The 24,799-nt window shown below is 39.1% G+C and overlaps 1 protein-coding gene across 5 annotated transcripts in view; it reads right to left on the bottom strand.

Annotated features, from left to right (window-relative positions):
- USP32 (ubiquitin specific peptidase 32) overlaps window positions 1-24,231 on the bottom strand; it is a 160,951-nt gene extending 136,720 nt beyond the window's left edge. Inside the window, exon 1 of one of the 5 annotated variants that reach the window (XM_036267923.1) lies at window positions 24,006-24,231. In XM_036267923.1, the coding sequence (XP_036123816.1) occupies window positions 24,006-24,063 (58 nt within the window). In that variant the 5' untranslated portion in view covers window positions 24,064-24,231. Of the gene's footprint in view, window positions 1-4,988; window positions 5,030-6,910; window positions 6,956-24,005 lie in introns of those variants that run through there. The other 4 variants (XM_036267903.1, XM_036267915.1, XM_036267908.1 and 1 more) reach the window with 4 other exon arrangements.
- Between the last annotated feature and the right edge of the window lie 568 nt (window positions 24,232-24,799).

Here is a 24,799-nt window from a genome sequence, read left to right as displayed (position 1 = left end):
AACCTGTTAAACTACCCAGCCAGGGCTCAAACAAAAATGTCTAAAATAATCTAGCCTGCATGACCTATCTAAGGGTAGCAGTTTAAATAACAGAGAAAATAGCCCTGGCCGGTTTGGCTCAGCGGTTAGAGCGTCGGCCTGCGGTCCCGAGAGACCCGGGTTCGGTTCCCGCTAAGGGCACGTACCTCGGTTGCAGTTTGTCCCCGGCCCTGGTTGGTCGTGCGGGTGGCAGCCACTCGATGTGTCCCTTTCACATCGATGTTTCTCTCTCTCTTCCTCTCTCCCCCTCCCACTCTACCTGAACAAAAAATACATAAATCTCCACTTCTCTTGTTATTAAGAAGGTATAAACCGCCCTGGCCGGTTTGGCTCAGCGGTTAGAGCATCGACCTGTGGTCTGGAGAGACCCGGGTTCAGTTCCCGCTAAGGGCATGTACCTCAGTTGCAGTTTGTCCCCAGCTCTGGTTGGTTGTGCGGGTGGCGACCACTCGATGTGTCCCTTTCACATCGATGTGTCTCTCTTTCTCTGTTCCTCTCTCTCCCTCCCACTCTACCAGAACAAAAAATGGAAAAAGGTCCTTGGGTGAGGATGATAAAAAAAAAAAAAAGAAGAAGGTATAAACCTAGCTCCCTGCTATTATAGCCTAGTTTCTATCTATAATTCAAACTAGAAAACAATGTGGCAATGTAGATACCAATTGGCCTTAGTGTTCAAAGATTTAATGTTGACAGTATTGCTATATGTGGGTGTATGCCTGGAAACTAAATGTGGATCTAGTCATCTCTTCTACTATGTTCTTGGCTTTACCACAACACACATGGCTAGGGCAGACTGCAGAATAGATTGTGGCTTCATATCTTTACTTCACAGACTGCTAGTATCTGTAATCAAAACGAACCTCCGTAACTTTGCAGAGCATCAGGTTGGACCATCTGTCACTATTTCTGTTCCATAGTATCCCTGAGCTTTGCTACACTGCATAAAAAAATTAAAGTGGTCTAGGAGAAAATTCTGCTTCCTCCTTCCTATTAATTTTTTTAATTAACAAGCATAAAAATGTGAAAAAAATATTATGAATGGAATCGATGTGCTGGACAACAAAGCTACTTTGTTAATGAATAAACCAATTAACAACTTATAAACTTAGAGCTCAAATGGAGAAAAATGCAAGTTGTTCAAGTTTTTTCCTAAGAATAATAGTTTATTTTGAAACATGCCAAATATAGTTAACAACTTCAAATAATTTCTAGAAAGAATGTGTCTTTGAAATCTGCTCTTAAGAAAAGAACATAAATCAAAAAAGACTCCACTTAGTTTATGGCCATAAGAAATGTTATATACTTAAACACCACAGGAGAGTCTTAAAAATGTCATGGAAAGAATGCCTTTAAGTATTCATTAGCTTTTTTTAAATTCTCCATAACATAACAAAATGACTATTTAACATATGTTGATGACAAGTTTTCTAGTTCATTCACTTGCTTCCAGCAGTTTCTCAAATCAAACACACAAATTAGTCATTCTCCTGGTTCATAAGCTTCTGACTTACCAGCAACATTGCTCCCATCAGTTCAATTACACTAAAATATATGCTTACAAGTACTCTCCCAGGGTGAGGGGTGTCAGTCAAAGACATCTAGTAGCCCAAATCCATTTGTAAATCTAACCAAAATGTGGTTATCATCACTGCCTTTAACCTTAAACAAGATTAAATGTTGTAACTAACCTAGCATTTTACTTTTTAAAAAGCAATTTCACAGACACTATCTCACAAGAGTCTTACAGTAGTCTTATAAAAATAACACACATCTCTGTGTTGGTTCTTCCCTGTTTGGGAAAGAAGGGAGAGAGGAAGGGACAGAAAAAGCAAGGAGGGAAGGAATAAGGGAGAGGGAGACAGGCAGGGCGACAGGGGGGAAGGAGAGAATGGGAAAAGATGCCTTACACACAAGTACTTAAATTTTCAGGCTCCCTAAAAAAACCAGTGAAGTTTCTCTTTTACCACCATTGTCCAAAATCTACTGAGCCAATCACATTTAAAATTCATGAATTTGAAACAATTTTATTACCTCCATTCTATTTCACTTTAAGGGCACTCTTTTACAACATAATATATCCTATGTTATAAAACCTCACCTTTCCAGAAACTTTATTATTCGCTAATATGTTCACAAATTTTTAAAAATAAATTTAAAAAGCCCAATCCTCCGCCCAGCTGGTATGGCTCAGTGGCTGAGCATCAACCCATGCACCAAGAAGTCTCCGGTTCAATTCCTGGTAAGGGCACATGCCCAGGTTTTGTGGGCCGAATCCCCAGTGGGGGGCATGCAAGAGGTGGCCAGTCTATGTTCTCTCTCATCAATGTTTCTATCTCGCTCTCCCTCTCCCTTCCTCTCTCTCTAAAAAAAAAAATTTTAATTAAAAAAAAAAAGCCCAATCCTCCAATGAGATTCATCTTTCAATTAAAAGTCAAATTTTATATTTTATGCTTCAATTTGTAAAGAAAGCCACAAACAACAACACAGATTTATATCTTCTTCATCAAATAATTACAGAATTAAAAGTCAGATCGCCTTACCCTGACCAGTTTGGCTTAGCAGCTGGAGTGTCTGCCTAAGGACCTAAGGGTGGAGGGTTCAATAGCCAGTCAAGGCAGATACCTGGGTTGCAGGTTCCATCCAGGCCTGGGTCAGGGTCCTGTGGGAGGCAACCAATCAATGTGTCTCTCTCACATCTATGTTTTTCTCTCTCTCCCATCCCTTCTACTCTATCTAAATATCAATGGAAAATATCCTTGGCTGATGTTTAACTAAAAAAAAAAAAATAGTTTGCCTACATTCTACATAATAGAAACGGGTTTCTATTAATAAAAATGGGTTTATTGTACACAGACCCATAATTCAAGTTGAAAGTTATTTTCTTGTCTTTTAATAAATCATAAAATTTTTCCTACAGCTGTATGAGAATTCACCTATTCTTTTTGTATGTTTGTTTTTGTTAAGCCTCACCTGAGGATATTTTTCCATTGATTTGCAGGCAGAGTGGGAGGGAGGGAGAGGAGAGAGAGAGAAAGAGAAGAGAAACATAGATGTCAGAGACACACATCAACTGGTTGCCTCCCTCACCGCGTCAACTGGGCAAGAAATCGAATATGCAACCAAGATAACATGCCCTTGACTGGGAATCAAACCCGCTACCCTTCAGTCCACAGGCAGACACTATAACCGCTGAACCAAATCAACCAGGGCAGAGAATTCACTTATTCTTATGTGTCACTAAGATCCTTGCTAAAGGTACTACAAAAAATCACCTTAGAAGAAAACAACTTAATGAAATTTGGAATAGTTCTACTTTCCATACAGAGTGGAAATAATTGAAATGTTTAAATATTCTTGGCAAACTGGTAAAAAAGAACACATATAGTGTCTCTATTCTCAGTGCTGCTGTCATTTGGGAAGAAACACTTTGAAAACAAACTGATGTACTGACAACCACTACACCTAACAAGTGTTAGGGAAAATGTCATTTTCAGCATTATTAATGGCAACAACATATAATATCTGAGAAACCTCCACATGTTACTCCTTCAAATACCAAAAGCAATTCTGAAAAAAAAAAAAATACAAATGGTAAGAGTCAGGTGTGGACAATTCTGAATTCTTGAAAGAAATTCACATCTTTACCAAGTTGTTTGTTTTTTCATTCTCACCCCAGGACTTTTTTTTTTTTTCTTTTATCTTCAGATAGAACAGGAGGCAGAGAGGGAGGAAGAGAGAAACATCAATGTGAGAGAAACATATCGACTAGTTGCCACCCATACAACCCCAACAGGGGCCAGGAACAAACTGCAACCGAGGTACATGTCCTTAGCGAAAACTGAACCTGGGACTCTGGTCCATGGGCCAATGCTCTAACCGCTAGGGCAAGTTGTTTCTTTTAAATAAGAGTTTATTTGAGCCAAACTAATCACATATGCCAGGAGCAAAATCTCAAATGCTCCCCAAACTGAGTTCTTGCTTTATATTTTCTCAAGAACATTTACCAATACTTTATGATTAGAAAGTGCACATCATCCTAGTAATGATAAATGTTTTGTTTTGTTTTTTGTCCTCACTCGAGGACATTTTTCAATATTTTGTTCAGATACAGTGGGAGGGGGAGAGAGAGAGAGAGAGAGAGAAACATCAATGTGAAAGGGACACATCGAGTGGTTGCCACCTGCACGACCCAACCAGGGCTGGGGACAAACCACAACCAAGATATGTGCCCTTAGCGGAAACCGAACCCGGGTCTCTTTGGACCGGAGGCCGCGGCTCTAACCGCTGAGCCAAACTGGCCAAGGCAATGATGTTTTAATCTGAAATTTTTAAATTAAAATTATAATAAAATCTAAGAACTTCAAATTTCTGTAGAAAGGATTCCTGTATCAAAATGACTTAATTTTGATGAGTACTATAGTTATTGTTCCTTACTAGCTCCCTGATCTCAAATTTTCTATAACTAATGATATATATTTTTTTTAGCCTAAACTCTCAATTACACCTTTCAGACAGGTACCTAACTGTAAAACTATTGGCATAAATGGCAATAGTTCACCCACAAGCTCGGGAAAAAAGTCATTACTATTCTACTAAACATTGACGTAAACAGCCAATACATTACCAGCTATGATTTGAAGAAAAAAAAAAGTTATTTCAATAAGTGAAAGTTAATTTTGTTTAAATAAATGATCATTGTTTTCCAGTTCTCCTTATCAACCAAGCTCTAATTATTCAGTTAATCTAGTTTCTTTATGAGTTTGTCTTTTAAAATGACCGCACTGGAGGCAGGGAGATCGGGAGGAGGGTGTCTAGAGGGGAAAAAGGAGAAACATCTGTAACAAAAATTAATTAATTTAAAAATTAAATAAATAAAAATTAAAATGATTGCATTTTAAAGTTGAATTTAACTTTCAAGACAATTAATCTGTAACTAAAGAAATACCTTCCTGTAATCATTCACTCAATATTTCCCCAAGGAATTCTTGTCCTAGTTATACACAAAAATGTTATTACTTTTTCATTATTCTACACTATGATTTCATGGTAATGGTTATAAAGTCACCAGGAAACAAAGTAATTACTAACAGGATTCATTCAGAAGACAATTTTACAAATAAAATTTTACGTTATTTTATTTAAATACCAAAAATAATGCCACAGAATAAATATAACAGAAAAACTAAAGCAAAATTATCAAAATGAGTTTAGCCTTGAATCCAAACTTATGCAAAGGGTAGGCTTCAAAATGACATGAAAAATTCATGTTTTTAATAGTAATAGTTCTAGTACTCTGACATTTAAAACTGAAATGAATATTTCACTGCACTTTAGGAAAAATAAATAGAATTTAGTTAGATTTAGTAAAGAGTCTGCTTTTGAGTCTTAATTTCTGTAATTCAAAAAAAATTCTAATTTTAGTCTATTGTTGAAAACTGCTTCCTCCCAAATAAAAATACACTGCTATTATTAAAATGAATTTAAAAAATCTTAAACCCACCTTTTAGAAGAAACCCATATACCTCAAAGAACCATATAAGCTAACAGGCAATAAACAAACAAATAAAATGCAAGGGTTAACACTAAGTAAGAATTCCACCTAACCAAATTCACCATTTCATAAAACACAATTCCATCCTTCCTGCAGCAAGAGAAATACGGTAGAGAAAATAAAGCACTCATGCTGTACTACAGTACTAGTGTACCACTTGTTGCTTATTTATTTAATGTAAATTTTTAAAGCTACAGTTAATATAAAGATTAAATTGTGTTTTATTCGAAGGTATAATTTGTTTATAGAAATCAAGGAGGGGAGTCCTATTGCTTATAGCTAACAAGAAATTCTGATATAAAAATTTAAAGGAGCTTCTCTACTAGAGGAAAATCTTTTCACCAAAAAGCCCTGCTTCAAAAGAAACAAGGCTGCCCTGGCCGGTTTGACTCAGCGGTTAGAGCGTTGGCCTGCAGTCCAGAGACAGCCGGGTTTGGTTCCCGCTAAGGGCACGTACCTTGGTTGCAGTTTATCCCCGGCCCTGGTTGGGTTGTGTGGGTGGCGGCCATTCAATGTGCCCCTTTCACATTGATGTTTCTCTCTCTCTCCCTCCCACTCTATCTGAACAAAAAATAGAAAAATGTCCTCGGGTGAGGATTAAAAAAAAAAAAAAACAAGGCTACTAGTTGTAGGGCTATTGTAAGATACATTTTTTTAAGCTGACCCGAGGACATTTTTCCATTTTTTGTTCAGGTAGAGTAGGAGGGGGAGAGAGGAACAGAGAGAGAGACAAACATCGACGTGAAGGGACACATCGAGTGGCTGCCACCCACACGACTGACCAGAGCCGGGGACAAACTGCAACCGAGGTACATGCCCTTAGCGGGAACCGAACCCGGGTCTCTCGGGACCACAGGCCGACGCTCTAACCGCTGAGCCAAACCGGCCAGGGCTGAAGAAAAAATATTTTAAACTGAGGCCCTAATTAAGAAACAAAAACAGCCTTGATCGGTTTGGCTTAGAGGTTAGAGCGTTGGCCTGCAGTCCAGAGAGACCCGGGTTCAGTTCCCGCTAAGGGCATGTACCTCGATTGCTATTTGTCCCGCTGGTCGGGTTGTGCAGGTAACCATTCGATGTGTCCCTTTCACGTCGATGTCTCTCTCTCTCTCTCTCTCTCTCTCCCACTCTATCTGAACCAAAAAAAAAAGGGAAAATGTCCTCGGGTGAGGATTAAAAAAAAATCGATGTTTCTGTCTCTCTCCTTTCCTTTCTCTCTAAAAACAACAAACAAACAATAAAATTATTTTTAAACCAAGAAGAACTGAATCTAGACAGCAAAAATGTAAATGTAAAATAAGTCTAAGAGTTAATTTTCCTTACTGTTCATAATAAACACTTCATCATTGTCAGCGATTCCTGATAACCATACCTGGTTTTATTTAAAAAAAAAAAAAAAAACCTCAAGAGGCAACATTCCAAAGTTTTATTACATAAAAACAGAAGTGTACAAACACTTCCCAAAGAACCAAAGCAAAACAAAATTATTTAAAATAAGCAAGTCTAGACTTCATATAATACAATGCAAATTTCTATGAGAAATACACAAGTTTCTGATGTAAGACTAAATGAAAGAATAATTAAAATAGAATGTATGAGGCAAAATAGGAGTTATTACACATATTCAATTTTTAAAAATTTAGCTGCTTTTTAAAAGCTAAAAAAAAAAAAAAAAAATCCCGTAAAATTAGATCATAGCTTTTTTGTTATTCAGGTGAATAACAAAAAGTTAAATACTAGCCCCAGCCACTTTGGCTCAGTGGTTGGAGTGTCGGCCCAAGGACCGAAGGGTCATGGGTTTGATTTCTGGTTAAGGGCATATTACCTGGGTTGCAGGTTCAACCAATCAATGTGTCTCTCTTACATCAATGTTTCTCTCTCTCTCTCTCCCTTCCCCTTCATTCCTCCCACTGTATCTAGAAATCAATGAAAAAATATCCTCAGGTGAGAATTAAAAAAAAAAAAGTTAAATACTAAAAATATGTAGTCATAAATTAAAATCAGTTATTTTTAAGACATATGTTAAGAGTAAAATTGTGAAACTTCAGAAGTGATAAAAAACACAACAGATGACAGATTTTATTATATACAAATTTTAAGCTCATACACATTAAAAATAATAGCAACAAAATAGTAAGCCAAATGAAGAAATTATTTGTAGCAAATCTGTCAGATGAGTTCTACAAACTGATTTTTAAATATTGATTAAACAAGAACAAAGGTCACCCAGTCAGTGTGGCTCAGTGGACTGAGCGTTGTCCCATGGACTGAGAGGTGCCGGTTCAATTCCCCGTCAGGGCACATGCCAGGGTTGTGGGTTTGATCCCCAGTTGGGGGCGTGCAGAAGGCAGCTGATCGATGTATCTCTCTCACATAGATGTTTCTATCTCTCTCTCCTTTCCTCTCTCTGTAAAAAAAAGATCGATAAAAACATAAACATTTGGGCGGGGGTGACAAATACAAATGTCAAAAAGACGAAAAGAAAATACATTATTTTCCTCAAAAAATTCCTGGAGGAAATCATCCACCAAAACAAAACAAAATTCAGAAAGCAAAAGATATGGGATAGAGGTTACAAAAGATCTAGTATAGGAGAATCCCCAAGATAAGGGTGAAGGGATCCCAAGCTCATAATTATGGACAAGGTTCAAAGAGCAACCCAACCAGTCCAGTTTGAAGCCAGTCCAAAGGCTACATGAAAACATTAGAAAAAACTGACTTTTGAAAATCTTGAGAGGATACTTGGGCAAGTGAAGGTGGTGTCGGGTTGAATTAGTGCTAAATACTTCAAATACTAAACAAACACAAATGATACCACAATTATTAGCTCCAAGTTAAACAAAAAATTGTGCAGAAAATCATAGCTTACTACACAACTTCAGCTATGAATCATATGTACATGGTCATAAGGTAAACACTGAATATCTATCTAAGTGTTATTAGCATACAGCCACAACTATTGTGGTAGAATGAAGTAATAGGGAAAGGGGAAAGGGAAGTGGCTAAGGGGAGAGGAGGGGGAAGAAGGCTAAAATCTCATGCTCAGAAGTGAGAAGTCAACAGATAATGCCTAAAACTAAAAAAGCTATACCAAATACCAAAATCAAATAAGAGAATATAAAGTGGTCTCTTTCTGGGAAATAAAAAAATTCCAAGGAAGATTAGATAACTGCTTCTTATTCAGCAAGCAGTTCACAAACTATTTAACACTTTAAACTATATGCATGCATAACACTGATAAAAACACATCTCAGCCCTAGCTGGTGTGGCCCAGTGGATAGAGCATTGGCCTCAGCACTGAAGGGTTTGGTTCCCCATCAAGGGCGTGTACCTGGGTTTCAGGTTCCATCCCAGCCCTAGTTGGGACACACCCCAATCGATGTGTCTCTTCCACACTGATGTTTATGTTTCTGTCTCTCTTTCTCCTTCTCTCTCTCTCTCTCTCTCTCCACCTGCCTCCCTCTCTTTCCACTCTCTCAAAATAAAAAAATCAGTGGAAAAAATAAAATTGAGACATTTCAGAAAATTAACAAGATACAAAATTGCATGTATGTTATAATTAAAACAATACAAAACATTTATTTGAAAATAGAGCAAAAGCAAATAATTATCTCTTAAATGGTGGGAATCATGGAATTTCTCCCCTTTCCAATAGCTCAGTAATGTTGTTGCAGTGTTTTTATAATTTTAAACAAATTTTACAAAAGTGTTTTTAGTTGACATTCCTGTTTGGTTTTGCTTCCAATGCTCCCACCCCACCCCACCCCCCTAATTCTTGCATTGCCACTTGAACACTTAATCTTCTTTTAAAATATCATCTCCTCTTTGTTTTCATCCCCAGACTACTCTTTCCTTCATGACCCTGGCTCTATCTTATACAGATAATAAGGTCCTTGAGGGTAGTATCATATCCTATTTGTGCTGATATCCTTAGCACTCAGCTTAGAGCCTAGAACAGTATGTAGGCATTTAATAATTAATTAATCTAGCGCTGGCAAGTGTGGCTCAGTTAGTTGGACATCATCCTATGCACTGAGAGATCACCTGTAGGATTCCCAGTCAGGGCACATGTCCAGGTTGTGGGCTCAATCCCCAGTAGGGGGCGTGAAGGAGGCAACGGATTGTTGTTTCCCTCTCTCCTGCTCCCTTCCTCTCTCACTAAAATCAATAGAAACACTTTTTTAAAACATAATTAATCATTCAATTATGTTATTTATTCCAATAACCATAAAAAATCTAAATGCTTTTGTCAAATCAATGTATTAACTATATATTTTTTTCTTTTATTGATTGCAGAAAGTGAGAGGGAGAGAGAAACAGAAACATCAATGACAGAGAACATCTATTGGCCACCTCCTGCATGACCCACACTGAGGATTTGGCCCACAACCTGGAAATGTGTCCTGATCAGAAATCGAATCAGTGACCTCTTAGTGCATGGGTTGACCTCTAAGCCACACCAGCCAGACTAACTATAAATTTAAAAACAGAAAAGAAAAAAGAACTAATAATTACACATACAAGAGACTTCTAAAGGGGAAATGTGCCCCGCCAGTGTGGCTCAGTGGTTGAGCATCAACCCATTCACCAAGAGGTAGCTGGTTTGATTCCCGGTCAGGGCACATGCCCAGGTTGTGGGCCAAATCCCCAGTGTGCAGCATGCAGGAGGCAGCCAATCAATGTTCTCTCTCACTGATGTTTCTCTCTCTCTCTCCCTCTCCCTTCTTCTCTAAAAACAATAAAAGAAAAAAAAAATTTTTAATTTAAAAGGGAAATATAATTCATTAAATTTCATTTTTTCTATTTCAACACTTTTAAATAATCTATCTTTAATTTCTCTATATAACTCAATTGGGAAAATATTATTCAAATATTTACTAGAAATTTAACTAGATTACCTTAAAGATAAACTCAAAATATCTTCAATTCTTTATAAGCTAAAGGAGACAGTTATCAGACAGTTCTCCAAATTTTGATGTTGAAAAGAATGTTTTATATTATTTAAAAACTTTTTTTTCAATTATATTGATCAACAAGATCTACAGTTATTTATCTGATCATATTCTGACAACACAAACACTTCTGCCCTGGCCAGGTAGCTCAGTTGGTTAGAGCATCATCCCAAAATGCCAAGGTTGCAGGATGTGGAAAAATTGTGATCTTTGTAGACTGTTGGTAGGAATAGTGCAGGCACTTTAGAGAAAAGTTTGGCAGTTCCTCAAGCTTTTGTTAAGCCCTGGCCGGTTTGGCTCGGCGGTTAGAGCGTCGGCCTGCAGTCCAGAGAGACCCGGGTTCAGTTCCCACTAAGGGCATGTACCTCAGTTGCGTTTGTCTCCGGCCCGGTAGGGGTTGTGTGGGTGGTAGCCAGTCAATGTGTCTCTCTCGCATCGATGTTTCTCTCTCTCTCTCTTCCTCCCTCTCTCCCTCCTGCTCTATCTGAAATGCAAAAATGTCCTCTGGTGAGGATAAAAAAAAAAGAAATCACGTTGTCATATGATCAAGCAATTCTACTTCTAGTTGTACAGGGTGTCCCCCCCAAAAAAATGTATACACACTATAACAGCTGATAACTCACCTAATTTTCACTCCTTTTCAGTTTTAAATGATTTGAAATAATCCGTGAAGCCAGACTAAGCTTTGAACAACAATAAAAAAAATTATCCACTACACTTTTCTTTTTATCCTCACTTGAGGATATTTTTCCATTGATTTTTTTTAGATAGAGTGGGAGGGAGGGAGGAAGAGAGAAACATGGATGAGAGAGAGAGACACATAAATTGGTTGCCTCCTGCACAATCCCAATTGGTGCCAGGAATCAAACCCAAAACTGAGTACAAGCCCTTAACCAGAAATCGAACCTGAGACTCCTTGGTCTGGGGCTGATGCTCTAACCACTGAGCAAAACCCACCAGGGCCCTACTAGACTATTTTATAGAGACACAAAACGGTACAAAACCAACAACAGGCCTTGGCCAGTTTGGCTCAGCATTAGAGCATCGGCCCGCGGACTAGAGTGTCCTAGGTTCAGTTCCTGCTGAGGGCATGTACCTCGGTTGCGGTTCGTCCCCAGCCCCGGTTGGGGTCGTGTGGGTGGCAACCAGTCGATGTGTCTCTCTCATATCGATGTTTCTCTCACTCTCTTCCTCCCTCTTTCTCTTTGGCTCTATCTGAAGATAAATGCAAAAATGTCCTAGGATGAGGATTAAAAAAAACAACAACAACAACAGTTGACTAACTGAGGGCAGCTATTGAAAGAGAATGCACACAAATACTGAATGAAATGATTATTGATGTTTGCTATTCCATTGCTTTGTGTAATCAGCAGTGCCTGGAGCATAACAGTCATGACAAAAAAAAAAAAATCATTCATTTCTGTACATTCTTTTAAATTTTTAAAATGAACTGTATGTTAATAAACACTAACTTTATCATCATTCAAGCAGCATTACTAACAATAGCAAAAGGGTGGGAACAACCCAAATGTTCATCAACAAATAAAAGATAAACAAAATGACTGCCATTTGACCCAGCAATCCCACTTCTAGGAGTATATTCTAAGAAGTCTGAAACACCAACATACACATCCCTATGTTCATAGCAGCACTATTTACAATAGCTAAGATTTGGAAACAGCCCTAGTGTCCATCAGCAAATGAGTGGATAAAAAAGCTGTGGTACATTTACACAATGGAATACCATGCAGCTGTAAGAACAATCTCTTACCCTTTGAGATGACCTGGAGAGTATTATGCTAAGTGAAATAAGCCAGTCAGAGAAAAACAAGTATCGTATGATCTCAGTTATTTGTGAAATACAATGAACAAAATAATCTGACAAACAAAATAGATCCAGAGAAATGGGAATAGAGAACAGACTGACAAACTTCCAAGGGAAGGCGGAGGTGGGGGATGGGGGGTGAGAAGAAATAAATCAAAGAATTTATATACATATATGCATAACCAATGGACAAAGACAACAGTGCAGTGAAGGGGGGGGTGCATATAGTGGGGAGGAAGGTGTCAATGAGAAAAAAAAGAAGGGACATCATAATACTTTAAAAAATAAAGATAAATTTTTTAAAAAGATCAAATGTACATATACATATTATTCAGTCATAAAAAGGAATAAAATTCTGCTACATGCTATAACATGGCTGAACTTTGAAAAGATAGTAAGAAACAATAAGACATGAAAAGATAAATATTGCATGATTCCACTCATATAGGGTGACTAGAATAAGAAGGTCACCAAGACTGCGGGATGAGGTGAATGGGGAGTTATTAATTAATGAATACAGAGTTTCTTTGTGGGAGGATGAACAAATTCTAGAAATGAATATTGGTAATGTTTACGCAACATTGTGAATGTACTTAATGCCACCAAATTATACATCCTAAAATGGTTCAAACAGTAAATTTCATATTATGTATAGTTACACATTATAATAAATTGGTGAAGCCAGAAAAAAAGACAAACAGTATACATAGCTGAGTTTATGAAGATCAAACAGAAATTCACATGAAACATCTCAGAAGTCCCTTACAATAATCCTAAAACATATAGTTGAAAATACAACACTGATCGTAGGCTTTATTCCTACTATTATCAGAAATCCTAATTTAGTGCAATTTTTGCTTTCTCTCATATATATGAGAAAAAATATACATTCATTTGTTAATATTGGGAAAAAAATATTTGTATAGCTTTTAGAAAGGGTTTTACAAAAATACAAATGTCAGATTAGCTCTGGCAAAAGGAAAATAATTGTTTTAATTATTAGAAGATAACTGTGAAGAACTTAATGTGAAAACTCTGAAAAGCTGAAAAATCACCTGTAATGTTTTCAGTTGCACAGGGAAATACATTAACATTGATTAGTTCACATATAGGGACTTGGGATAGTAAGATAAACAGAAAAGTTTACCCTTTCAGCTTAGCATATCTCTGCCAGAATCACAAGAGTCCCTGGTGAGAGGTAGATGTTTGGGGCACATTTTTATTTTATTTTATTTTCAGTTTTGGCTGCATTTTTAAATTCTCAAAATGACACAAATACATAAAATGAGCAAAAGTCGTGTAAATTCCAGTGCAGCCTATAACTGTCCATCTTCTGATAAATTCTAACATATATAACCTGCCATGCAATGCAGTTCTCTTAGACCTATAACTGTAACCTTCAGTCATAGACACATAAACTTGCAAGGTGGGAGTCTGATATATAAGCCGCATGTTATTTAAACAGAGAAGAAGACATAGAAATTAAAATTTAAAGGTATACCTTAAAATTAAATAAGATATGACTATTGATTTTAAAAAGCAACATATCACAATTATATAAAGACAGTAATGAGTATAACCATCTGGTTCTCTTGATCATCAAGCATATGCTGAACACCTATCTGTGTTTCAAACAGTATAAAGTGGTTTTTAAATAAAAGACTCTTCCTCAAGAAACTTGCTATCTGGTGTGGGATTAAATACACACAAAACAATGTTCTATGTATATAAAAGTATTAAAATACCAAGGATACAAATTAAAAGTCACAAGAAATTCTAAGGAGATAAGTGCTGGATAAACCAGGAATGGTCCAGAGAAGGAGGTAAAATTGAGGCAAAGTCTAGAACTCTAGAAAGATGAGTAGAATCAAATGAGAATAAACCCTTTTCATAATCTAGCTTCATCTTACCTGTCCTATATTCTGAATACAATATAAATAATAGATGAAAGCAGAGAAAAAGTCACTCTAGGTAAATCATAGAAATATAAAACAAAGAGAACCAATTAACCCACATAAATGCTTATTGTGGTGAAAAGGTTAAACATTTTAATAGGAGCACATATCAAAATATGTAAAATTTTTGCCCTGGCCGGTTTGGCTCAGCGGTTAGAGCGTCAGCCCACAGACCAGAGAGGCCCAGGTTCAGTTCCCGCTAAGGACACGTACCTCAGTTGCAGTTTGTCCCCGGCCCTGGCTGAAGTGTGTGGGTGGCAACCACTTGATGTGTCTCTCTAACATCAATGTTTCTCTCACCGCTCTCTCTTTCCCACTTCCCCTCTTCCTTTTACCCTAAAATTAATGGGAAAAAATCCTTACGTGAGGGAAGGAGGGACGGAGGAAGAAAAAGAAAGAGGAAGAAAATAAGAGATACAGAAAATAGAAGATCCAACACAGGACAGCAAAAGGAATCGCCAGGATAGTAGAAAAGGAAGATCCCAGGATGGCAGCTATGCTTTGAGCACAAAGGCAATAAATATGGATTGGAGCCAGCCGGAAGGCTCCAGAAAGAGTTTTCTCAATATAATCAATTGAGTGACATCAGATGTATATGTAGACTTAACAACTGGTGGGAATTTTCAGAGTTGAATTACAGTAAATAGAAATGTAAGCAACTAAAATAAAAGGCAATTATTAAAGGAAATATTTAGGAGTAAATTACATATACAGGAAAGAAAAAGTAATCCTGGTTATTAAATGGCTTAGCTATGAAGAGTATTTACAGAGAGGCCTAATTATGTAAACACTGAATAATGATCTAACGAAAATTATAATACACGTATACCAAGATGCAGAAATGGAAGGACAGGAGGAGTACAAGTGTTTAGGGGACTGGTGGCAAGTAATGATGAGCTAAACCCTCAGTTTTTATAGTATTTTATAGTAAATACTCCTTAAATGGGGGGGAAAGTAGCATATTATAAGCATATTATTTCAAGATATAAAGGTAAAGACCAAATTAATAAATTTAAAGTGCTAAAAGTCACCCTGGCCGGTTTGGCTCAGGTCAATAGTTAGAGCATCGGCCCAAAGACCTAAGGGTAGCGGGTTCAATTCCCAATCAAGGACCCCGGTCAGAGTCCTGCGCAAGGCAACCAGTCAACGTGTCTCTTTCACATCGATGTGTCTGACTTTCTCTCTCTCCCTCCCTCCCTCCCACTGTATCTAATAATCAATGGAAAAATATCCTCGAGTGAGGATTTAAAAAAAAAAAAATTAAAGTGCTAAAGTCGCCCTGGCCGGTTTGGCTCAGCAGTTAGAGCATCGGCCTGCGGTCCAGAGAGAGCCGGGTTCGGTTCCCGCTAAGGGTACATATCTCGGTTGCAGTTTGTCCCTGACCCTGGTTGGGTTGTGCGGGTGGCAGCCACTCGATGTGTCCCTTTCACATCAGTGTTTCTCTCTCTCTCTCCCTCCCACTCTATCTGAACAAAAAGTGGAAAAATGTCCTCAGGTGAGGATAAAAAATAAAGTCAACATGGAGGGACCTGGAGAGTAGTATTTTAAACAAAATAATCCAGTCAGAGAAAGACAATTATCACATGATCTCACTTATTTGTGGAATATAATGAACAAAATAAGCTGACAACCAAAACAGATCCAGAGACATGGAAGTAGGGAACAGACTGACAAACCTCAGAGAGAAGGGGGTGGGGGGAGCACAGGAAGAGATAAACCAAAGAACTTACATGCATATATGCATAACTAAAGGACACAGACAACAGTGCAGTGAAGGCAGGGGGTGGGGCAAGAGCAGGGAGGAGAGTGTCAATGTGGGAAAAAAGGAGGGATATCTGTAATACTTTCAACATTCAAGATAAATTTAAAAATAAATAAATAAATAAAGTGCTAAGTATTGGTCAGTGAGTTGAGGAATATTGGTGAAGGAGAAAGGATAACAGTAGTACTATTATTTTCATTAAAAGTCCCATATAACCATTTGATTATAAATTATGTTCATATATCACTGTAATAAAAATTAAAACTAAGACTGAGAAGGGAGGGGAAAGCATCAGTCATGGAATATGAGAAAAAGAATCTTAGACCAAAAAGAAAAAACTAAAAATATTCATAAAATTTAGTTTAAAATCACCTGTGTTATTTAGAACCAATGAGACAGCGCTCTGAATATTGATGTGAATTTTATTCTTAGCTTCCAAAGTAACTCTGTATAACACTTTGGCTTCCAACTCTAACCTCAAATATGGCAGTAGAATGATACTTGTCATCATGAATGAAAAGTACATGAAGATCATTGTATAAAAAATCATTTCATGCATAAAATTATTAAATGTTACATATTACCAAAAGGCACTCTCAAGTGTTCATAAGCACAATACTTACTGTCATACTAGTCTGTCATGTCCACTCAAGAATTTATATTATTACATCAACTATAAATTAAACTAAGCAAACAAAATTACATATTACATTTAAGGCTCATATTTTTAACCATCACTCAAAACCTTTAAAAAGAATTTTGAAATGGACACATTGCTTAGTATAGTTAATCCCTGTAAGCAGTCCATTCTTTTTTTTTTTTAATCCTCACCAAAGGATATTTTTTCCATTAATCTTCAGAGAGAGAGGGAGGGAAGAATGGAGGGAGAAAGGGAAACATGGATGTGAGAGAGACACATCCAAATGGTTCCTCCAGGAAGCTCCCCACCAGGAATGGGGATGGAACCTGCGACCCAGGTGCATGCCCTTGATCTGGAATCGAACCCATGACCCTTTGGTTCAAGGGCTGATGTTCTAATCACTGAACAGCACCGCCAGGGCAGTCTACTCTTTAACCCCCAACCTTACAAACATTATGCAAATCCTCCAAACCTTCTCTCTCAGCCACCCAATATTTACTGAGCACTCCAAATACACCAAGCTCTGCAATGGGGATTCAGCATCATGCCTGACAATAAACATCATAATTACATATTATGATAAAGGCTATAAACTATACAGTATAGAGCAATAGTGACAGAAGATAACATCATATAAGGTGATAAAGGAAGGTCTCACTAAGGCCATCAGAGCTGAGACTTCAGATATAAAGAATGGGCCAGACATGTGAATATTTGTAAATAACCTCTTCTTGCTCAGAAAAAAATGAGCTGAGAGAAAAGGAATGACAGGATTTTATTTGGATTTTTAATACACAACTGGCTGTTGTGTGAAAAAAGAAAATCACTGCACAGTATCTTAGCAAGAGATCATGGCACCTGGGACTGGAGTAGTGGCAGTGAAGATGAGCAGAAATTAACAGTTTGAAATGGATACCAAAAAGGGCTGGGTAACAGACTCAAACTGGAGATACAAGGATAGGTCAGACGATGAAAGGAAGTGAGAATCTCTATATTTTTGGCTTTAGCAATTGGGTTGGAATAGTGGTACCATTTACTGTCATGGGACAGACTAGGGGAGACCTACCTTGATAAAGGGCCCCTTCAAAATGGAATCTCTTTAGACTCACAAGTCATTATGAAAAGGCAAGAAAGAAACCATAGCAAACCTTATAAGGGGTAAGTAAGATGCTGAGACAATTTAACTTCTTTATCTAAACGAAAGAGAAGCTGGAAAACTTCCTCTGTGAAACCTCATTTTAGCATAATTTTGCTTTCTTTAAACATTTTATTTACTGATTTTTTTTTTAGGGAGAGAAAGAGAAACATCGATTTGTTGTTCCATTTATTTATGCATTCCCTGATTCTTTTTTTTTTTTATCCTCACCCGAGGATACTTTTTCTCATTTATCTTCAGATAGAGTGGGAGGATAAATGGAAAGGGGGGGGGGGGGGCGGGGAAAAATCTATGTGAAAGAGACACATCAACTGGTTGCCTCTTGCCAACCCCAACCAGGGCCGGGGACCAAATTGCAACCGAGGTATGTACCCTTTTTTTTTTTTTTATCCTCACCTGAGGACATTTTTCTATTTTTTGTTCAGGTAGAGTGGGAGGGGGAGAGAGGAAGAGAGAGAGAAACATCGATGTGAAAGGGACACATTGAGTGGCTGCCACCTGCACAGGGCCGGGGACAAACTGCAACCAAGGTACATGCCCTTAGCGGGAACCGAACCCGGGTCTCTCGGGACCGCAGGCCAAAGCTCTAACCGCTGAGCCAAACCGGCCAGGGCCGAGGTATGTACCCTTGACAGGAATTGAATCCATGATCCGCTGCCTCCTGCACACCCCCTACTGGGGATCAAGCACACAACCTGGGAATGTGCCCTGACCAGAAATCGAACAAAGACCTCTTAGTACATGGGATGACGCTCAAGCCATTGAGTCACACCAGCCAGGCCCTGATTGATTCTTATATGTGTCCTGACCGGGATGAATCTGCAATCTTGGCATATCGGAACAATGCTCCAACCAACTGAACTACCCAGCCAAGGCTTCTTTTGCTTTTAATGCAGTCCAATATCAAGGACTCCAAGAACCATGCTATAGCAAGGTTCCATAATATCAATTTTCTTGAACCTTGTTCACAAGCTAGTGACAAACTTGGGATTTCCCTAAAATGGAGCTTTATGTTAATTAATATTAAATCCCTAATAAAGAGGCATGGAAAGGGAAGGCCTTCATCTTTGAATAGATAAGTCTTCTAACAGATATCTCTGACTTAACAGTAAAGACCAAAAAGCTAGTTTTATCAGGTTTTGAAGTCAGTAATTAACTATCGACTTCTGACCTCCAAGAGCACTTTATTAGATGAAAGAACTTACTGGCATACAGAATGAGGAAGAGGGTCTCAATTTAAACACAAATATCATGAAGCCCAAAGGTAAAAGCAGAAACATGAACAAGCCCTGACAAGAGAAGCCATGCTTCCAGGACACAGTATTAAAAGAACTGTCAGTTCCATGTTAGTCTTCTCAGTACCCTATCAAACCACTAGTTCTTAACTCATAAATAAAATCCCACCACTCCTGCAGCTGTTTAACATTAAAGCTTCTAATCTGAACTCTCAGCATTAACCTCAAGTGCTCCAAAACCAGATTTTCTATAGTCACAGCAAGAATAATAATTACGCCCTGGCCAGTTTGGCTCAGCGGTAGAGCATCTGCCTGCAGACCAAAGAGCCGCAGGTTCGAATCTGGTCAGGGGCATGTACCTCGGTTGCAGTTCGTACCTGGCCCTGGTCGGGGTTGTGAGGGAGGCAACAAGTTGATGTGTCCCTCTTACGTCGAGGTTTCTCTCTCTCCCTTTCTCTCCCTCTCTCTCTACCTGAAGATAAATAGAAAAATATCCTCAGGTGAGGATTAAAAAAAAAGAAGAAGAATTACTACCCTAATTTTTCCTGTGACCTATCTTATAATCAAGAGCCAAAAATCTTCCCTTTCTCCTGAGAAAACACCTGGCTACTGGTTGGTCACCACATTCCCAATTCTAGGTTACTTACATATCTTTCTGGAAGGTAACCCTGAATGCTTTCACTGTTAAGTCTTACTAACCAAGCACAGAAACAAACAATAAAAAACAAACAGGGTGTCAGTGGAGAAAAAGAGGAGGGACATCTGTAATACTTTCAAGAATAAACATTTTTTTTAAAGTAAGAAACAAACAACAGCTGTCCAATTTGGTAAATGGGGAGGCCATTAATCATCAAGTGATATCGCCTCATTCTGCTCATCCCCCCAAATCCAGGGTTCATTGGTATATTTCTCTCCTCTTCATCACTAACACTCATTATGGCGTGTCAAACCACAGATTATGAATAACAGCACCTTTGTAACTACTTAAGTGACTACATATAAGCAGACTAATTCAAAAATGACCCTTTTTTTCTCCTTTACATATAGTAATAGCTGGATAAGTATATTCTTCAAGGCTTAACCAAAACTTACAATTCCAAATTAACACTAACTAGAAAGTTCACTGGTAAATTTAATAAACTCAGATGAAGACAAATAAGTGTTTTAATAAGAGAGAGCAGTGCATCCCAGAAGGTACCAACTGTGAATTCACCTTGAGTTCATACTATGGTATATTACATTAAACCAGCTAACATCACATCATAGGTGGTATAATACTAGTGAAATATTAATATTAATACTATGAAACTTGGGGAATAAAATCTTGGTTGGGGAGTCAATGTTATACAGCATTTTAGGGTTGGTGGATAAGCAAAATGAAAAGTATGGAATCTTCAACTATCACATGCTTAATTATTCCACTACAAACACAACAACCTTTAAGTGACTAAGAAAGTAAATTCTTTAACACAATTATTGAGCACATAATATGAAATGAGTACGGTGTTAGGACATTTCCAGGCCACCAAATACACCTACACACACACACTGCATTCCACTAGCATTTTCTTCCACAGTACTGTCGCACTTAATATACTAAATTTAATCATTTATAAATGATATACATATATTCTACTTTTTTAAAATATTACATAATCAAACATACACAAAATGGAACTTTAAACGGAAGTTCTAAAATTTTATTTCCACCTCCTCCCTATGGATAGTCTTGTTGTATACACCTTGAGGTATATATACTTCAGTGAGAGAGGGTCTTAGGAATCTTTGTTCCTAACTTTTTGACATTTAATAGTTCATCACCCAGCTATTTAATCTATTAGAAGTGCCAAATTCTACTTAAACAAAGGGATTAGAAGAAATTTTATCCATTGCATTTTATTACCACAATTTAAAAGCTAAGAATAATTTTAATTAAGCAATTCTTGAAAAAGAAAAAAAGCCTTATAATTCTGTTTCCAAAATGATGAAAAGGTGAGAGGAGCAGGAAAAAATTAAAGACTTGGAGGAAATTTTTAAGGTTTCTTGGAGTTCTGAAATGCTCTTAAACTGCAATTCATCCCTCCATGTTTTTTAATGCTACATTCCAAACATTTAGAATAATTTTTAGGAATACACAAACTACACACTTAGATGCAAACTTAGAAATGAAGAAATAAAGAATTCAGCTGCTAAAATTCTCAGTACCCATTAATTGCACTTGTTATACTTTAGAAAATACATGCAATCTAAAACAAGTCAAGCCTTCAAGGGAAGGCTTATTTGTGTTCTACAGAAGATATTCAAGAAAAACCGATGCAAGTCAAAAATAAAAGTCACCACTAATACATCTCCCTTAAAAAAAAAAATGTTAAGGTTTACTTCCAGAAAACTATTAATATTTTATAACTGACATACAGTGTAGCCAAAATAGTAGTCAAAACCAATCTTCCTAATTTCTAGCACTTCTGAAATGTAAATAAGAAGTCACTAGACTGTCCTTTCACTCAAGTCCAATAAGTGTTATCTGTCATTAACATAACACTCCATTTCCAGGGCCCCGTTCTGCAAGATAAACTGCCTACAAGTCCAGTTTGCATGAGGCAATATATACCTGACTATTATTTTAATACTGTCTAATTATGGTGAGGCATTATTTTAGTGTTCAATAATTTTAAGTAAAGCCAAGGGGATAGGTTATCTCAGTAGTTTATCAAGCTTGCTTTTTACTTATACAATGATTCGTATAACACACATTGTGTTTGCCCAATCCACCTTCCACATCTCCCTCCTCTCACCTTATACAATATAAACAAGCAGATAAAACTAATACATGGAGGTTTTAGTGCCTATTTAGATTACTCAACTGCCCCCCCAAAATTCTCAAACTATTTCTTAGCTCTATCAAAAGCTTTATAAATACTTTCTATAACCTTACTAAGAAATTCTAAATTAAATTCTGACATTATACTAAATAGTATCATATTTAAAAAATTACCCATTTAAAAAATAGCTTCTGGTTTACATTTAGAAATGTTATTTTATCAATTTGCTTCTCTCTTTTGCTTTAATTTTCCTCTGCAGCAAAACTGATAAAATATAAATTCATTCAAATAAGGTTTGAACAAACATTTTACTACTTCTTCAAATATATGTTTTAAAATTCAGCAGGCATACACTTGATAACAAATTTAACAAAGACCTTCAGTCAAATCACTTTAAAACGCACCAACTATTAATTTCGTTTACACACAAAGTTACAATCTTACTTTGATATGAAAGTAATCAGGCTAGAGGTGGATAAAAGTTTAATTTTAGATTTCCTAAATGCCAGGTACATCACCTTCAAACTTAAGAAACTAAACACTTCTGAACTCTGAAGCTGTAAATCAGTTTGACTGATGTCCTCTCTCATGCCATGTAAGCCATTGCCTAACTGAGGCCAGACCTGCCAGGCTCAACAGCATCCCGGAAATGACTAGCCTACTAGAGCTGGAACTACATCAAGAATTTGGACTATTTCTCATATTGAGGCAAGAAAAAAAGTTCAAGTGAAATTGCCCCCTACAACAATCATTATACTGTTCCCTAGGAAAAGACATAAAAAGCATATTTTTATAATTCTGGTCAGTCCACAATATCTTTATATTCTGTAATTATTTTCAGGTGATGACCCTGTGAACTTATCCCTTTTCCTCCTACATAGTAACAAGAGTTCACTAATAAAGTCTTGTTTTGAATGCCTTTCAATCTAATTTCCATTTTATATCCTTAGCTATTAAAACCGACACCTGGAGCATGGCCGGTTGAGTCGGAAATCAGTTAAAAACAATACCTAGCACCTATCCTACTTAATGTTTGTCACTTCTTACCAAAAAACCCATGCAATGTCACAAAAGAAATAGAAGCACACATAGAGGGACAGACACGAACACACACTCAAATCCCAGGCATGAAAAATTAAGTCACCTTCCAGCCATAACCTGGGCAACAGACACCCAGTTAGCTTGGGCTTCAGTGATCAGGGATGGACAGTGGCATCTGAGAGTGGTAGGGGGCTGGGCTGTTAACAGCACACTGTGCTCAGAGCCAATGAGCAGCGGCTGGGGCTGGCAAGGCCAGTCTCTACAGGGAGCTGAGCACAGTATCAGAATGCTGGATTTCCGAATGCCATTTTATGGGGAGAGGGGGCGAGCACTGTGGATCAAGTGCAATAAAAGGCTCTGGCCAACATCTGAGAAGATGAAACCTAAGACAAGGTCTTGTGGCTACACCAGCTGTCCAGTCTCATCTCACCTCAAACACAACTTAATTTCAGGTCGTTCTTAGCAAAGTCAGCTGCTCAAAGGGTGTGGATGGTGACAGCCCCCCAGAGACTGGCAAAGGCCCTCGGAAAAGGCAGGGAATCCACGACTGGAAGGGGCTTGGACCAGCAAAGAGAAGGGGGCTCTGCAGCCGCCGCCTCTCTCCCTACCAGTCAAGGCTGTTAGGTATAAGGTTAGGATGTTGCTGGCAATTTTTATGAAGGACTGATAGGAGAAAATGGCTGTGAAAGATGAGGGGGTCGGAAGGGCTGGTGTCACCCAAGAAGGGGAGAGAGGAGGACTTCCCTGGACCCATTCTGGATAACGACACCAGCGGGCACGGGCACAGCCCTGCCAGCGCCAGACACCGCTCTCTCCGGGAAAGCTTCGCCCCCTTGCACTCGGTCCCAATTGCCCAGCACCGCTCCCCCCGACCCTTCTCCCCCAGAACACTCCCCATCACTGGCCTCCTCACCCTTCCGCCTCAGGCGCCCCACGCCCTCAACCTGCCCTCCCCTTTCCCAGTCACCCACCCTCTGGGCAGCCCGTGGCTGGCCTTCCCGGCAGCTCGCCCGGACCCCTCCCCCCTCACCTCTCCTCAGCGCCTCCTCGTAGCTGAGGAATCCGATCCGTGACTCCTTGGCGCCCATGCTCCCCTCATCCCCTCGGCCGGGGGTCGGAGCCTAATCTCGCCCCCACCCCCCCTCCCGCCTTCCACTCGGCGTCCCTGGGTGACGGTGTCGGCGTCCCCCGACCCCTTCTCCCCCCCACACTAACAAGTGCGGCTTCGGCCCCGGCGGCTCCTCCCGGCCGCCGCCACCGCCTCCATGCCGAGTCACGTGACCCGCTTCCACCCCGCCCCTTCCCCCTCCCTCCTACTCCGCCCTTCTTGCCTCTCCTCCCCGCCCTTCCCTTCCCTCCTCACGCCCACTTCCCTCCCCCCGACCCCCCCGCCAACCCCACCGCGGCCGGGGATTGTTCCGGGTAATGGCCGCCAAGGGCCACACACTCCTTCCCGCCCCACGCTAACCGCTCGCAGGGCTGTAGGGGCGGGGCCGGGGCCCGCGGTAACGCATCATCCCCACCTTCCCGCCAATCCGAAGCCGCGAGGCCGGGACCTCCGCCTGCCCGGGGGCGGTGACTTCCGGGGCGCTCGAGGCCGACCCTCCCCCCCCGCAAGTTCTGTCGCTGCACAGGCTGGGCCGGGGCAGTTGCCGGCTTGGCCGGCCTGGTCCGAGGCCCGTTCTGGGAAAGATGTGAAATCTTAGGAACCGGGGTCCGAGGTGTGCGATTCCTGAGAAGGGTGCGGGCAGGCGAGGAGCTCCTCACGTTAGAGAAATGTTTACTGCGAGAGAGTTGGGAAAGGACAGGAGACTCCGACATTTC

This window comes from Molossus molossus, unplaced genomic scaffold (assembly GCF_014108415.1).
Source record: "Molossus molossus isolate mMolMol1 unplaced genomic scaffold, mMolMol1.p scaffold_m16_p_19, whole genome shotgun sequence".
NCBI classification, from domain to species: domain Eukaryota; kingdom Metazoa; phylum Chordata; class Mammalia; order Chiroptera; family Molossidae; genus Molossus; species Molossus molossus.
Note: the sequence above shows the minus strand (reverse complement) of the source record. Positions and strands in the feature narration are given on the sequence as shown.